This window comes from Apteryx mantelli, chromosome 30, assembly GCF_036417845.1.
Source record: "Apteryx mantelli isolate bAptMan1 chromosome 30, bAptMan1.hap1, whole genome shotgun sequence".
Lineage (NCBI taxonomy): Eukaryota > Metazoa > Chordata > Aves > Apterygiformes > Apterygidae > Apteryx > Apteryx mantelli.
In genome coordinates, this window is record NC_090007.1 from 4,522,149 (window position 1) to 4,539,917 (window position 17,769).

At 39.9% G+C, this 17,769-nt stretch overlaps 1 protein-coding gene across 3 annotated transcripts in view; it reads right to left on the reverse strand.

Annotated features, from left to right (window-relative positions):
- The window catches only part of ELAVL1 (ELAV like RNA binding protein 1), a 36,446-nt gene that overhangs the window by 15,917 nt on the left and 2,760 nt on the right, over positions 1 to 17,769 (reverse strand). For 2 of the 3 annotated variants that reach the window (XM_067312943.1, XM_067312945.1), the window contains exon 2: positions 8,611 to 8,794. In XM_067312943.1, the coding sequence (XP_067169044.1) occupies positions 8,611 to 8,782 (172 nt within the window). In that variant the 5' untranslated portion in view covers positions 8,783 to 8,794. Of the gene's footprint in view, positions 1 to 8,610; positions 8,795 to 14,654; positions 14,865 to 17,769 lie in introns of all 3 variants that reach the window. The other variant, XM_067312944.1, reaches the window with a different exon arrangement.

Here is a 17,769-nt window from a genome sequence, read left to right on the forward strand (position 1 = left end):
CGAGGAGCGAACAATATCCTGTTCTCTTACAGGCATGGTGCTATAACAGAATCACAGAATCACTGAGGTTGGAAGGGACCTCTGGAGATCATCTAGTCCAACCCCCCTGCTCAAGCAGGGTCACCTAGAGCATATTGCACAGGATTGCATCCAGGCGCATTTTGAATATCTCCAGAGAAGGAGACTCCACCACCTCTCGGGGCAACCTGTTCCAGTGCTCTGTCACCCTCACAGTGAAAAAGTTTTTCCTCATGTTCAGATGGAAGTGTCTGTGTTTCAGTTTGTGCCCATTGCCTCGCGTCCTGTCGCTCGGCACCACTGAAAAGAGTCTGGCCCCATCCTCTCGACACCCTCCCTTCACATACTTGTACACATTGATAAGATCTCCTCTCAGCCTTCTCTTCTCCAAGCTAAACAGGCCCAGCTCTCTCAGCCTTTCCTCATAAGAGAGATGCTCCAGTCCCCTAATCATCTTTGTGGCCCTTCGCTGGACTTGCTCCAGTAGTGCCACATCCCTCTTGTACTGGGGAGCCCAGAACTGGACGCAGTACTCCAGATGGGGCCTCACCAGGGCTGAGTAGAGGGGGAGAATCACCTCCCTCGACCTGCTGGCAACACTCTTTCTGATGCAGCCCAGGATACCATTGGCCTTCTTGGCCACAAGGGCACATTGCTGCCTCATACTTAACTTGGTGTCCACCAGCACTCCCAGGTCCTTCTCAGCAGAGCTGCTTTCCAGCAGGTCAACCCCCAACCTGTACTGCTGCATGGGGTTATTCCTCCCCAGGTGCAGGACCCTGCACTTCCCTTTGTTGAATTTCATGAGGTTCCTCTCTGCCCACCTCTCCAGCCTGTCCAAGTCTCTTTGAATGGCAGCACAGCCCTCTGGCGTATCGGCCACTCCTCCCAGTTTTGTATCGTCAGCAAACTTGCTGAGGGTGCACTCTGTGCCTTCATCCAGGTCATTGATGAAGAAGTTGAACAAGACTGGACCCAGGACTGACCCCTGGGGGACACCGCTAGCTACAGGCCTCCAACTAGACTCTGTGCCACTGAGCACAACTCTCTGAGCTCTGCCATTCAGCCAGTTCTCAATCCACCTCACTGTCCACTCATCTAACCCACACTTCCTGAGCTTGTCTATGAGGATGCTATGGGAGACAGTGTCAAAAGCCTTGCTGAAGTCTAGGTAGACAACACCCACTGCTCTCCCCTCCCCTCCCCTCCCCTTAGTGGACATCTAATACATGACAGTCCTGTCACTGGTACGGGCATGTTCCACAGCTCCCCTGACAGATGACACTTTGGGAATCTTCTTTGCTTCACAATTTACGCCACCTTCACCACTCCTAAACAGCGCAAACTACTTTCCCTTGTGGGCATGCCAGAAAATAGGTAAGGGATCTAAATTTATGAAACATTATGAGTAATATCAAGTGCTTATCTCAAGCAAGAAGGAGTTGGAGACATGTCATTTGCTTTATCATGATGTAAGAGCCTGCCAGAAACCTATGAGGGACAAGAAAGCAGGACTGTTAATTCTGCAACAGTTTTCAATCTATTTTCAGTGGATAGTAATTAAAGTAGGCAATACGAACTTGGAAAAAAAGTTTGCTTATATATAAATGCAAATCTACTCAAGAGACAAAAATAAAAAAAAACCCACCACACACAAGTAAGCTTTTATCTGGGTGAATAATTAACAAAATGATCATGAAACGTAGTTTTAAACAAACTATTATACTCCTTCAACAGAAAGAATCTAGTTTTGTTTCCACAATAAAAAGCCCTTTCATGAAAGAGGGCACTCATTTTCTTTCTGTGCATCACTTGGTTTTCTACCCATGCCCTTGCTTCCCTTCTCTGTTTCCTTAGACGTACTGCTTCAGTTAGTAGATCATTTCTTATTCCTCTCCTGCCACTGACTGACAACTCTAGTTTCATTGAAGAGTCTAGCAGGAGAACAGAGCCGGTACTTATTTTCTTCTCCACTATAGACTAGTTGCCCTTCTAAAAGCAGCTAACTCAGATCCTCCCCATCCTATCCCTTTCAAGAAAACCTAGATTTAAACCTGGCTGCTCACAAGCTCCTGTTATGTCAGAGTACCTCAACATGAAGACATTTTAGTTCAGAATGTGTTTTCTGCACTGAAAAAACTACTGCTAACTGATGCAGTGTTTTGAGATTAAATAAAATAGAAAACAGAGGCAGACAGACAGGTAAATAATACAGAAGGATGGAATAAATCTCCCCAAGTGTCACTCAAGGGAGAATGCAGTGTCTTGAGGAGTCTTTTTTTGTGCAAAATGTGCTGTGAATGATAAGCTAATAGCTTAAACACATACGAATGCATCACAAAGTACCACATACAAATACCAAAGATCGATGTGCTGAGAAGGCAGAATTCTAAGTGGTTGCTGTAATTTCAAAGGATGAGAAGAGATAAGTGCTCAGATGTGAATTGTGTGAACTTGCTTTAGTACAGTTACGCTACTGTATAGCTGGGGATGCATAAACATGTCAACACCAGGAAAAATACAAGCAGTCTTGCATCAAACCCCTAAAGAGGGGCTCTGCCAGTGCGGAAGTACAGCAACCCAGGACTGGCAGAGCAAGTGATGAAAAGGCTGTAAACCAAACACCTGAGACGAATCCATGTTATGCATATAGCAACTTTTTAATACGAGAAAGGTGTGTGCCAATTCCTACTGTTAAAGAAAAAAGCACACAGCATACAGTTTCCTTTGGAAGCAAACAAGCCAAGTATTTTACGATAAACATTCAAAGTTCTAACATTAGGAGGGCATGATTCTCCCCTGCAAATCCATGCTGGTCAAACCCTATCATGACGTAAGTGATTATATTTATTATTTGTTTACCACAAAGCTCCCAGTGTAGTTTGGAAATACAGGAACTTTTCTTAAAACATCTCTCCCCTGCTCCAGCCCTCCACTGAAGATACAGATGATACAGCCCAGCTGCTCTGGAAACAAATGCATCTGAGGCTAAAAGCCCAGAGTCTGAACCAAAACTATTGTCCTGACCCCATTCCCCAAATACCCAGTTCTCCATTCTCCAGCACTATCTCTACATTTGGCTTCATCAGTGATACTAAGAATTAGCTTTGCTTCTCTGAAATATGCCCATTCTTTCCCATTTATACTGTGGTGACCACAGTAAGCCCTGTATGTCACTAGAAAACTGTGGAACTTATTTCCATCTGAAGCAGCATGTTTTAGTACAGGTCCCGAAGTAGCATCCTGATCTTGCAAATCACTTTCTTTCCTATTGCTCAACAACAAAAAAATTCTAGTTTTTTTCCTCTCCACACAGGTTTTGGAAAATGGAAACATTTTTTGGCCTGAATAACTTCTTGAAGCTACAATTAATCACAGAATCACAGAATTATTAATCAATTAATTTAAAAAGTCAAACAACCACCTTTATATTAAGTGTATTTCCATGCTCTTGCTAAACCTCTATTATCTCTGAGGTAGTTTATATGACCAACCTTTATGATAAAGGAACATAAATGAAATTGGGAAAGCTACAAGGGTGTTAACTTTCTCAGTATTCCGTTAATTTGCCTGCAAACTGTTTGCACTTTTCATTAAGTTAACAATTGTTGCTAGGTATCCTTGAATGCACATTTAAAGGAATTAAGTACAAGAAAATGTAATTAAAAAAAAGCTTTAAAAAGTCAGTGGTAACAATGCATTCCAATTACATGGTTAGCAAATAACTGTATAAGCAATTTCAAGGAAATCATTTCAGCAAGAGAGAATACTTGAATGCTTTCCACAAAATAAGAATACTTAGAGTTCTGTTACTAGAACAGAGGCCACTGCACCAGTGGAATGAACAAAGATACTCTCATGTGAGCCAGAGCGCCATTTACCACCTTTCAGGACCTGAAGGGTGTGCAATAAAGTCTTCCTTCTGCTTATGGTTTAAAAATTTAGAGGGAAACACAGCCATTCATTTTTTTTCAGCTGCAGAATTTCTGTGAAAGGATCTTCTAGAGAAGATCTCATGGAAAGGAAAAGACAGTAAAACGCAAACATACATATTGATTCCTGAAGAACTCCAACTACCTAGAAGTTGCTGCTTTTTGGACCTGCAAGCAACACCCCACATGCACACTCGCAGTGTGGGGGAATGAGGCAGAACAGCAGCATTCATTTGAGGTGGGTCCCAGATTTCTGCACAAGCACAAGAAGTCACCCCAAAATATCCAATCTGTTCCATATTTGCCAACAATGGTGGAGTGATATCTCTCTTCCTGATACCTGCTGATCAAGATCAATGTTAGTGAGCTCCAAAGGTCAAAACTTACACAAGTAAATTAAAAAAAAAGACCCTATATTCAGGCAGCTGAGAGGCAGCCCTCTACTTCCTTCCAGTCTCTGCATAGAGATGGCCATATTTTTGTAGCCTTTTGCTACAGAAAGAGCCTCTGGCAGAGTCTGAAGGATAACATCCTTTCAGTGGAAGGAAGAACCCCACTAGGAACAGGTACATTCAGCCAGTTATAAAGACAGATAGATCTTCTAGAGTAGAAAACCAAATAATTTGGCATGGTTATCACAGGGATACCCTATTCCCTTGTCAAGCGTTATAAAAGGGGTGAGGAAGGGAACAAGAAACCTCAAAAACTTGGAGACCTCTTATAAAAGGAACTGCCATATCATAGAACAGTGTTCTAAATACATGTTACGTTATGTTCTTAATAAAATTTACACTCAGGAGAGACTAGTTTTCAGCTTTAGCAGTTAGTCCAGGAGGACTAGCACTGAAGTCTGAATACACCCCCATGAACAGAAGACCACTAAAGACGACCAGGTTCTTTCAGAAGCTTTCCAGGTATAGATTAGAAGCATCCACATCGTGGAAGATCGGATATACTGATGCAATGAACCACCTGCATCCACGCTGTGAGAAATTCAGCAAGACTGGAGTTCTGTATCAGAAGATCCTGAAGGAGGAAAATCACCCAAAAACATTTGGCCTGTAAGAGGAGTCCAGCCCAGCAGACATGCTGGAAAACCAGACCCCAGAGTTTTTATATCCCAGCACTGAAGTCAAGCATCCTTGACACACAATATGGTACAAGACATGTTTCTTCTTTTCACTCTATGATAGGAGACAATAGCTCCAACAAAGAGGACATTTAACACCATAAACATTGCTGGGTAGGAGATCAGTGGAGAGCACAAGTTTAGCATCAGTGTCTGTTTGAAGTCAGTGCAGACAGATCAGACAAACCGCAGTCCTTTTGCTTGCTCTCAGACTCATGAGCCAGAATCACAGGAAGGGAGATTTCATCGATTGAATTGGGTTGATGGCTACTCACAAGCCTCAGTGATTACCGCAAAAGGACAGGAGATGAAATAGTGAAGAGCAAAATCTCAGACTTGACACTGGGCCATACTATATTGGGAAATGACCTTCTAACATTTCCCTGGGGCTCAGAGCCCTAAGATATGGCTGGTGCTAGTCTTAAGATCTGACAGAAAGAACAATATCCAGTATCAGTTTTACAGCTTTCTTCATATGAAAGTTCTAGATATTCAAGACAGACTTACCATGAATACAAGCACAATGACCCACAAACAGAGCAGCAGTGCAGGATTTGCCTACTGCCACTGGGAATACACCAATTACTAGATGCAGCTGAAAGGACTCGCTCACCACAAGTTAAGCACAGCCACGTCTGAAAACGCTTAGGAATGCAATACATAAATTGGAGAATGAAGTGAACAGCACCCTGTCCTTTCAGTACGATCAGGAAGAACTGAAACTGCAGCAGGAACACTGCACCCTGTCTAGTGTTCAGCTACTGTGCCCAAGCTTCTCTGTATAGATTCTGCAAAAATAAGAGTTATCCTGTCTCAAACAATAAAACAAATACATAAATCAAACTTTTGCCAACTGCTATCATTCATGTTTACACAAAGAAAATTCATAGTAAGGAATGCAAACTGACACTAGTTTGCTGCTGCTTTCATTTCCTTCACTGATTATCAATAGCACAGTAAAGGATACAGAATCTAGCACTTTCAAATACCTTCTCTGAATTTTATAAAGACAGTCATGGAACATTAGATTGTTCAGTAGTCATGCTGTATTCAAAACAAAACCTGACTGCATATATCTCTTAATTATAATGAAATATTTTGCTCCAGAAAGAACTTTGATTCAAGCGCTTGCTTGAAAGCTATGTGATCAGTCTCCAGAAAGCAGAGGTTAATTCAATAAATCGTTAAAATCTCTATTCCAGGAAGATGACATTCTCTGCTCTACATTTTCTGTTAATAGGGAATTAAGAAAAATCACAGTCATTTTTTCCATGAAAAATAGGAATTATCAAATGACATTGTTCTTTATCTCTACAAATACAGTCAATAAAGGCAACTCCAAAGACAGGCTACTTTTACTTACTGAAACATCACAGTGGTTCCAAGGCTGCAGTCTGAGAAGAATTAAACTGATCTAAAAACTTGATTCCAACAAAAAGAGAGGTTACCTCCCTCCTGCCCAGGCCACTCAGTCCTACTATCGCCATGTGCTAATACTACAACTTTCTGACCTCACCAAAAACTAGGTCAGGGAGCTAAACAGATTTTTTCTTAGTTTTAGTTTCCTGCTAGCCTGTCATGGCTCTCCATGGGGTCAAACAAATGCAACTGGTGGCACGAGGAAAGCAGAACTCTGCAACAAGACTGTTTTTCTCCCAGAGGCAGCCAGACATTGGATTGGCTTGGAATGCAGCTTTACAGTACAGGTATATCTTAATGCAATCATGAAGGAAAAAACAGTAAATTGGTATTTTTAGAAGATTTCTGTGGAAGCTGATTCTCAGTTGCTGATACTTCAAAACTACCAGCGAGCATGAAGACGACTGGGAATTGCTGCTAATAGTGTTGCAAGTGAATGAAAAGTTAGTGAGGCAGAATATAAAATGTTAAGTGGTCTAATTTCCGATCACTTTCATGAAAAGAGTTTACACCGCACTCAAGACTTGTAGGCAACACCGTAACAGGAATTTTACTTCTGACTCTTCAGAGGGTTGTTAAGAAAAATCTGAAGTACACAGGCACATATTTTGGCTTTAAACTACTCAGCTCTGTCAAGTTTTAAGTAGAGTTAGGCAAACTTTACCAGAGTATACGATGCCACAGGGGACAGACTTCAGGTAGTGATGCGTCTTGCTTCCCATTTAAAATATCTTCACCCCACCATACACAGAAAATTATATGCTTATCTGAAAGTCTAAGGTGTGGATCAGCAGTGTCATTCGATGAATGGTTTGCTGTCATTAAAACAGGTGGCCTTACTTACTTGCAAAAGTTGCCTCCAAAGGAAGCCTCTACTTCAAGCATTTCAAACTGTACAACAATATCTCGGCTGAATACTCAGCTATCAAAACACTCAGAAACAAATCAGTATTTTATGGAACTATTTCATCAAGATTTTATACACACAGCCCACAAGCATGTTTAGTTAGAGCGCTATTATGGGAAGCTTCAGCAAAAGAACTTTGAGAAGAAAACTAAAGATGTGAATCGGAGAAGCCATCCTGGAAGTAAATTTCAAAGTTTTTGGTTACTCTCTTCTCACTTCTACCTTCAAACATATAAAATAAAATTACAAAAGTCGCTAAAGATAACACACAAAGAATTCTTACATGGGTCATCAAATTTCATGCCTTTTTTTTTTTCTTCCCAGACATTAAGGTAGCTTCAGACCTGTTCATTATAGATTAGATAATGATCTCAATCAGTATTGCTAGATTCTGAAATACAAGATTGAGCACATGCAGGAGAAGATTTCACAAGGCAATTGCCTGCACACTCAGGACAAACAAGCACGCACAGCAGCGCAAACACTTTTAGTTACAGGAATAACCATGCTGTCCCGCTAAATCAGGGTCACTGAATTCTGAACAATAACAAGAAGAAACTGTAACTGAAGATTTTAACAATGCAAGGATTAAAGCACCTTTACAGAGCAAATAAAAAGCTTCTACTGCTAAATACATTTAGTTCATGAAAGCTCCCGCTCTACCAGCGCTTGTTTTCAAGGAAACATTAAGTTTCACAAACTTAAAGGCTTCATTCCTCATTTTTAATGCTACTACTAACAGCCCTGTTTGAAGAGCTTACAAGTTAAATTCCTGAAGCATGATAAGGCCTACAACAATCTCAGACACATGCCACACATTTATTTTACTGATCAAAGGATTTTATTTTTTTTGAATATTCAGAGATTATGTAGTGTCAAAAAAAGCTCAGGCTGCAGGAAAAATAAGTCAGTTGGGGACCAAATTCAGACTAATTTAAACATGCATACAGATGTTCAAATTTAGAAATTTACTTATTGTACTTCTTAAGCACAGACAAAAAGAGCCATGAATTCAACCTTATGTATCCTGTCTTCCTGGTACTTGATTTCTAGTCTTAACATTACTCTAGTTACATGCATTCTCATCAATAGTTTGATTACACATACATAAATGTTGAATAACTCTACATTAAATTGCATACAATCAAGTGTTTGGTTGAGTAGTCTACCACAAAGTAAACAATTTCTTATATACTAGATTATACCTGCAACTTTGTCCCGAATAAGTTTTGCAGATTCAACTTCGCCAATACTGCTAAATAGACTCCGTAACTCATCTTGCGTCATGTTCTGAGGGAGGTAGTTCACAATTAAATTTGTTCTACCAATATCATCCCTGCAATCTTCAGCCATGTGATCTTCATAACCATTAGACATTTTATATTATATCTGCAAAGAGAAAAATCCCAAATAAGTTCTAGATCTTTGTTTCAGTAAGCCAAACTTTCTCCACCTGAAATAAGTTTGAATGTTTATTTTAGAAAACCGAGAACAAGAATTTCAACTGCATGTATTTTTCCACTTGTAAAACAAAACATTGTTTGTGAAAATCCCAGAACAATTCACTCTTTCAAGCTAACAAGCATGGTATTTTACAAAATCATGTACCGTTAAAGAGCTCAAGTTTTTACGTAAATAGGAAGAATCAAGACAGATTTTGTAACATTCCCATAAACACCAAAGTATTCACAAGAGCCGAGCTAAAAATCAGGTTTCCAATTCCTGAGCATTTGATTTGACAAATGCCAGAACTGAAATTGCCATCCCAACCTTAATTCCGACCTTCTGCTCAAAACTCTTAAAAGGCAGAATGAGGAGCAGCAGCCAGATCTGCTTGACCCAGTTCAGTACCTCAACTGCAGACCATTTATTTTCCAAATGTTTTCTCCTTTCCACATTGCTTATTCTGCAACTTAAGGCATTGCTGTTAAATGGTAGTCTTTGAGTGACTACTTAATTGTATAGATGAAACAGATCAAGCTGCAGTGAACATTAACTTTGGTGCTTACCGAGTATTTCTTACCACTTTTATTTTAGCACCTTTTTAAAGAAAGCCTTGAAAAAATATCCAGAAATCTCATCACATGGAGATACTCTCTGCATTAACCATCAGCACTGACCAAATCCTGAAGTTTCATATCCACAGAACATTTACAATTTCATCTCAATCATAACAGACCCAAGCTGCTCTTTCTTCATGGTCTGCCAGAATGGTAGGGACATTAAAGTGCTTTTACAACCACTTAGAAATATTCAAAAGCAGGATCCCTAAGCCTTATTCCTGTGGGAGGAAAAAAATAAAGTCTAGCAGATTCAGGAAGCCCAGGCTGGCATATTCTTTATGGAAACCATCACCATTAAGAATCTAATTTGACGTGTTGTACCAGACTCTGCTTCTCAAGTTTTTTAGAGCAGATTTGTTCATCCTCTCACTTAGAGAGGGTTAAACATCTCCTGCTCCAAACCAAGATTCATTAAACAAAGCTACATTAAGAACAGCTGTGAAGTGCACAGAATCAACAGAAAAGCTGCTAAAAACCTGAAGTGAATTCAGGCCATCCTGATGCTCAGTTCAGAACTCCTCCTTTTATGGTGTAACCAGTGCAACTCTCATAGCACAGCTGCTTCCTATTGATGGTTATTTAACAGATATTTTAATGTCTCTTCTTTTTTACATTCATGTTATGAAGACTTATTTTTTCTGATATATTTTTTCTTCTTTTCATTTTTAAAGCTAATCCCTGAGAGAATCCAAATCTTTTTGTAATCCAGAGTGGTCACTCTAGGAATATCATCCAGAAGTATGCAGAGAAGTTTGGCTGCATATAGCTAAATTGATAGTGCTCGCTAAACTCCATTTACCAACTCTGCAAGTTCAGATTCATACCACTATATTTCCAGAATAAAAGTAAATGAAGGCTTCACCTGATGCAAGAGATCCAAATGTTAAGTATACTGATCCATTAATATACAAGAAAAATATTAAATACATTCAGCCTAATGATGAATTCAAGCAGCAGGCTTACAACTGCTTAACACAGTTCTAAAAAAATTAGTGTCAACCTTTCAATTTCAACATAAAATCTGATTCTGGTTGAGCCTCTCAAAGCCACCACAGAAGCATTAATTACCATAGGCCCAAAGATGACATTTTGTATTTATTTTAACAGGATTCCAATGTACTCACTTGGCCAAAAGAATAAGGTAAGATGCTATAACTAAGCAACTATTATTAACATTCCTCTAGTTTTAGTTTGCTGACAAGACTATCTAACCTAGGTATCACTGTCAGTGTTGATCTCTCCTGGGGAAACAATCAGCCCCAGCTGAATTAGAACAGTTTAAGATGTTACTGCTTCTCAGCTTCCAAAAAAGCATGACATCAGAAGAGGTGTTCAGCATATGCAAAAGCTTCTAGCTCATTTCAATGCAGAGTGAGCCAGCAAGCCTTACAGTACCATTTGTGGTTAATAGTAGTTACATTTGACAGTTTAGTTTTGCATTAAGACTGGCTGGAAGCATTCACACTTACCAGGTATGCTTCTTAAATAAGGTGATTTTGAGGTACAACCAGTAACACCACAAGTGCAGTGTACAGCACCAGCTTGCAGATTTTCGTGAAACTACAGCCTCCGCTGTCCCCTATGCTAAGGGCCTGAGCAGCAACGGTATACTGCTTTCTTTTAAGGGTTAGGACCTGTTAGAGGATAAACCTTCACCAGAGATTGCACCACTACTGACACCTAGAAGCCGAATAATGGAAAGTCAGAAAAAGCAACTAGAAATCCTAACTCTGGAAAGGGAATTCTGCCCTTAGTTAGGATGCCAGCTTTTAGTCCCTTCATCAGTAGCTAAGTCATGTTTCACATTTGTTTAATACTTTCTTTTTGTGAATGTCAAATATTTTTTATTAGTGGAAATACCAGAATACATCGTTTCAGAATAAAGCAGTACTAGACTTATTTTGTTTGAGGTTTAGTACAGTATAGACTTAAACTGAATCTATTGGTTTTGGATATGGTTTGATTCAAACTAACAGCTGGCAGCTCGAAGAAGGAGAGGTCTTGCTCCCCCCTCATTGCTGATTAGCCTTCTGCCCCCCATTTCAGTGTTCCAAGTGTCAACACAAGCAATCTCCCGTGCCTTTCTGCCCACAGGATAACCAATTTGAACCATGAAAGCAGTGGAAAAACTACCCTGGGAGGGAATCACTTTTTGATGTGTCAGCAGTTTTAATCTGCTTACCTTGCAGCAAGATAAGCACCAGAGCTAATGCCAGACGAGAGCAAGAGAAGAAACTGTAAAGTTAAGAGCAGAGGAAGACTCCCCCATTTTGATAATTTCAACCTGTCAACTTGACTCAGCTGTATTGTGAAGTTACACCATTAAATACAGGTCCCCTTCCAGCTCTGTCAGAACTGTCTGAGCACAAGCTCAAAAAAAAAAAAAAGTCGCCTGTTTTGTTAAATAACACTCAAACAGCTGAGTCTTTTTTGTTCAACATACCTGACGTATAAAACCACACAACTTAAGTTCTCAAAAATGTTTTAATGGAAAGCAACTTTGCCCTTGTTCTGTGCAAGACTCAAGCCCTATATGTGCATAGGCCAACAGGCTGATGAGTCTGAAAACTGTACAGTAAGAATATTTAGTAAGCAAAAGATGATTTTTTTTTCCTAACTCTGCATAATGAAGGCTCAAATTTCTTTCACACTCAACCAAGTTTGCCCAAGATTCAACACAAATCCTTGCTGATGCCAAGATTCTTTTCCTGCCAAGTTTAAAGTTGCTATACATATTAATTTCTTCCAAAAACAAAGACTTTCAAATCTATTTTCCTTATCCTCCAAGTACAAGGTATCCACAACAGCTGCCTGGAAGAGGCGGCACCGCACATAGATACCAAGCATAGAAAATTCCAAGGCACACCATAATGGCAAGCTATCAGACTTGCATCTGGCATTAAGCAAAATTGACAGGAGTTTGGCAAGTGGCTATCAACTTTAAATCATTTTACCACAGTTTCTAATCTCAGCCGTCTGCAATACTTGCCATCTATATTTCCCTGTGATAAACAAGGAGTGCCTAAGGCATTGTTGATTCAGAAGCAATTAGAACTGTGAAGGAAGCCTTCCATCTGCTTTTCTTCAGACATTAGAAAAATTACAGGAAGCCCTTGCATAAAGGCCTGGCAAACATTTTTGTGGGATACCAGTAACAAAGCATGGAGGAATGATAAAGGAGTAGTAGAGAAGAGGAAAAAGAACAGAGCACTGAAAGAGAAGATGTTCCTTGCTTCCTCCTCTTTCACCAAACACTTACAGAAGCTACTATAAGATGAATAGACACATTTTCTGGTCATCCTGGAAGTTAGTGGGACACCACTTCCTCCACTGGTGGTTAACAGACCTTGTGCCAGAGAGAATAGAAACAGCCCCTAAAGAACTACTATCATTTACATACTAAAAAGAATTCCCCAAAAGAAAAAAGGAGTATCAAATGGTCAGTATGGCTAAAATCAGCAAAATTACAATAGAAATCTCAATTTTTTAGTTCTGCTCCCACCAAAATATGTGAAGGGATGAAATATAGGGAACCTCCTGATCTTTCTTAATCTGTCAAAGAAGGAATAATCAAACAGGGTCAATAGATAAGCCAGAGAGTTCAGAATCAAGCCTTGAAACTAACTTCCACCTATAACTTCATTAAATGAAATCTGTCAATCCACTTTCAGGTAAATCAGAAGCCTGAATGCACTTACATTCTCAGTGGTGGGACAGGGAAGGAAAGAAGGTTTAACACCCCCATTTAGAAAGGTTACTTGTAATGAGGTTGCCTAAGTACTTCATAACCTTTCCAAAAACACCTTCTGTTCCAGGTCCTGAAAAATAGGAAATCTTACAACTAACTTCTATCATGGTAAAGTTCCTAAAATGAGAATTTATCTACAAAAAACAAACCCTTAGAAGTTTGTTTTAAAGGGCAGCTTTCTTTTTCTTCCTTATGCGAGATGCCCACAAACTTAAGAGGCCAAGAATGCATACAGCAGCCAACAGGAACCATATATTCCATTATTTTGGAGGTCCTCAAACTCGCATAGCTCAGCACTTCATTACCTGCTGCAAAGACTGCCCATTCAATAGCAGGGTCTGTATTGTCAGGTACTGGATTCAAAAGCTCCCCTGTGCTTTTCTTAGGGAACATTACATTTACCATGAAGATCACCATCTCAAAGCTTCACAAAATCTCTAGTCCAGAAGGTTTAAAAGGAAATGATACAAATTGTTCTTTCAGACCTGTAACTGCTATTTCCAGATGAAACTCAGCAGCTCCATCTAGGATTCTAGGATACAGTACCATTAATGTCTTTCATTGTGAGATGTTTTCTTCTTCCTACAAGATCCTTAGGCAATAACCCAAAATAGGAATGTCCTCAAGAAAGATAACTGCCTGCCCTCAAGACCAAGCACCTTCTCTATAGGTCTTCAAAGGCACTAGACCACTACTGGGATGGCACAAACCAGAATGCAGACACCTGAACAGATTATAGATGAAAATACAAGCACTTCAGCTACTGCAGAACCTAAGAGGAGAGGAAATTCTCTCAAGAGTCATGAGCTCAGTGCTCCTTCATGCCAGGAGTTATCAGCTTCATTAAAATCCAGGCTGCAGCTCTTAATCACTCCAGCAACTGACCTATCCTCATTCACGCAATGTAGTTAGACAACTATATAGACATATAGAACAATATAGACAACTTGGCCTTGGAGGAAGACCATACAGCACTGCAGGTGCACAGGTAAGCACTAACACTGGCTGTGCTGAATGCAAGAAGGTCAGAGCTACCCTGAACATATTTCTTGACTTGGATTCAGAAGTACAGAGACTACACCAGTGTTTGACACTTGGCCAAAAAGAGTCAGATGAATGCCTGGAAAACCAGGAATAGACCACAGCGAGTACAGCATGGTTTCCAAAACACAGCTGAAAGATGCAAAGATTACTGACCAATGCCTCAGCTTCTCTTTTCCATGAGGTACAGGTTAGCATCACTTAGGACATACAACACTCAAGAGACAGTGTCTAGCAAAGTCCCTAAACTGATGAAGTCGCCCATTAGATTAAACACTGCTGAGTGGAAAGGTATCCTCCACTGCAACAAATGATGCTGGCAGAGTTCTGCTGGTGAGCTGTCTTGACCAGCTTGTACTTCAGTTTCAAGTGTTTGTTTTTAAATACACTGTCTGACCTCAAGGATCTTGCTGAGGTGCTTCAAGGAGAACTTCAGGGCTCTACAAAGAGACCTCCTCTTGTTTCTTCAAAGCATGGATGATATTTGTTGACATGCCACAAGTTATGGTTGACTCAGAAGCAAACAACAAACTTGGCTATCTGTCTTGGACACTGTTCTACCACTCAAGTTTTGAGGCTGCTGAGCAGTATTCCTTGGAGATCATACCTGAAATGGAACAAAGAGGACACCACTACATCCAGGTAAGTGCCAAACCAATCCACACAGCTGCCAGAGGCAGAGCTGCTGAGATGCCCGGGTTTGAACACATGCCAAAAGCAATGCCACATGCACACACTAAAAGAAAAAAGACAAGACATTCTAAAAGAAATAAAAGCCTCAATTATAGTAACTTCAGCTGAAGCCCTTCCTTCCTAAAAGGCCTTCAGAAAGCCTCTACTCATTTTAACTATTTCAGGAGACTGTTTGCAAGAACAATCCAACAAGTTTTAGCATGGCAAGACTGTTTCACAGCCAGTTGTCAGGACAGGACTGAGAAGCAAGAACAGGACAGACTGAGAGGCAAAGAGACAGACGGGAGAAAAAAAAACATGTTGTATCCTTAGAAATCACTGTAAGGAATAGAATAATTTTCACCTCAGAAGCCACACCAGTAAAACACAACTTTTAGGCCTACATATCTCCCAGAAAAGAAAAAAAGTTTCCCAATGCTCCACAGCCTGAACACCTCTCTTCCAATTTCTTGATCTAGACCCATCTCCTTTGCACATGGAGAGGGGGCCACAAACTTCAAAACCTCAACTTGGATCTGTTACATGCTTCAGTCTTATCAGATTATTCATATGGAAAACTTAAGCCTGATGCCCTGCTTTTGTCATGTATATGTCAAAATAAAAGTAATTTAGAAATGAGATACTGTGTGCCTATGTTTGAGAGATGCCTGATGCCGTTACTAAAAAGCAAAATCCATGATCACTAAGAAAGAATCCGGACCTCACATTTTCTCACTTCTAATGCTTAGGCCGATTAGCAGCCATTGCATTTAATGAGCATGAATCGTATGTTTCTTTGGGATAGTCATTTTCCTGACTTTTGAATCATGTTTGCATACACATGAGAAGTTAAAAGTAAAGAAAGGTATTGTGAAGTCCTTTCTTTCCCAAGTTGTAGTTACCTTATTCTCCTTTTATTGTCCCACAGTGCTCAGTAAGGGCAGTATTCTGTCCTGGATAACTGTTTCATCTGAACTCTTCTCCTCCTGAGCCGCATTACTTTAAATCAGCAACCAGGAAAAACTGGAATTAAATATTCCCTTTTATTCCTTTGGCGTGTATTTTTTCATTCTTTGGGAAAATAAACCAAATCATAAAGATCAGCCTCCTGAAATAGGTCACCTTTTTAAAATAACTTTGGCATTTGCCCTAGCCAGAATGGTTTTTGCATACTAAAATTCCAAGTATTAAGCCACATAGTTGCTTATATTAACTTGCACGTATACGTTATGTTCCTTTTAACTAATGTTTAAGTTCTGTTTGTGAATCAGGCAACTGAATAGATTGTTTCCACTTGGCGATCCTTCAAAATTTGAATTAATGAATCTCATCTTTTATCAGTTCTGTTCCCCCTTTGTGCTCCTGGGATAAAGACATTTCCCTTTTTCCCCTTAGACTGACCAAGTTTAAGGTCCCAAGAGTTTTCTCAGTTCCAGGGGGAGGGAGGGGCCTCCGCAATCTCAGAAAAGGCTACTACTAAAATATATCATTTAGTGTAATGTCAACAAACTTTATCTCCATATGCTAACTGCACAATTTCTACTACAACAAACTAAGGGTTTTTTTTAAATATATATAACTTCGGAAATAAATGTATTAGTTATCTAATAAATCATAACTACCATCATTTTAATATTTTTAACAAAGTAGTTTTACATATTTTTTAACAATCAGATTGTTTCTAAAAGAGTTTAAAAAAAATTGGAGACAAGTGTTTAAAGTCATGTCCGGAAACTGACAACATCAAGGTAAGTGTTTTTGTCAACACTTTATACTGCTGTTCAGAGATATAAGCATTCAAGGCCAAAAAAATAAACTGCAGTTTGGAAAGCTAGAACCATTTGCTGAAGAACGACCCCATTTTACCATCAGTCTGATGAACTGTGCTCAATTCAGAGGAATAAAAATTAATCATATTTAGGGTGCTGCCAGAACTCAGATAAGAACTGGCCATAATTACCAGCCGCTTCTGCTTAAACACGAAGGGGAGGCCCAGGGCCTCCCAAATCATCTCTGCTTGATGTCTGTGAACAAGGGCCAACTTGAAATTATGCAACTAAGATACTAAACAAACTGCAGCTAGATCTGAGATTTCCCCATCTTTCAAGGTTAATAGTTAGACATGACAGAGAGAGTAGGCTATAAAACTATGCTCAGAGCTTCACTTCAATACTTTCCACAGTTCTGTCACCGGGTCAAAGATGCTGACAGTTAACATAAAGGAGTTCTTGAGCAGAAAAGAGAGCTGGACAACTATTGCTGGCTGAGACTACCTTATCTTCTCTATCAGTATTTAAAAAGGACAGCTTTACTACAAACTGATATAAACAAAAGCAAACAATCACCTTCCTTGTTCTAGACAGCATCAGACTGTTTGTTCAGTCATTGCCTCTGGCTAGTTTTTTTGCCTCCAAAAAAATCTGGAGACCAAGAACCGTGCTGGAAAGAAAACACTTGGGGAAAAACTCCTTTCCTATGCACAGGATATTTGTGGAAGATGAGAAGAAGAGGGCATGAGAACTATGGTTTCCAGACAAATTCTGGCCTCCCCCACTGCCATTCAACCCATCCTTGGATTAGCAGATGGTACTTCCACTTTGATGGAACAGGAAGGCAAGAGAAGTAATGGAAGCAGGAGACAGCATCAAACTGGTAGCACCAGCACAGCACAAATAGCTGGAAATCTCTCTCTGAAGGCTTGCTGAGGGACCAAAACCTGCTGCTGCTCTCCTACAAGGAGGCCAAGGAATTGCTGGGTAAGAGGGAAATTATAACTTATATTCACTATGCCACTGCTACTAGCAACATGAATAAAACAAAAAAGAAAAACAAAATTGTGC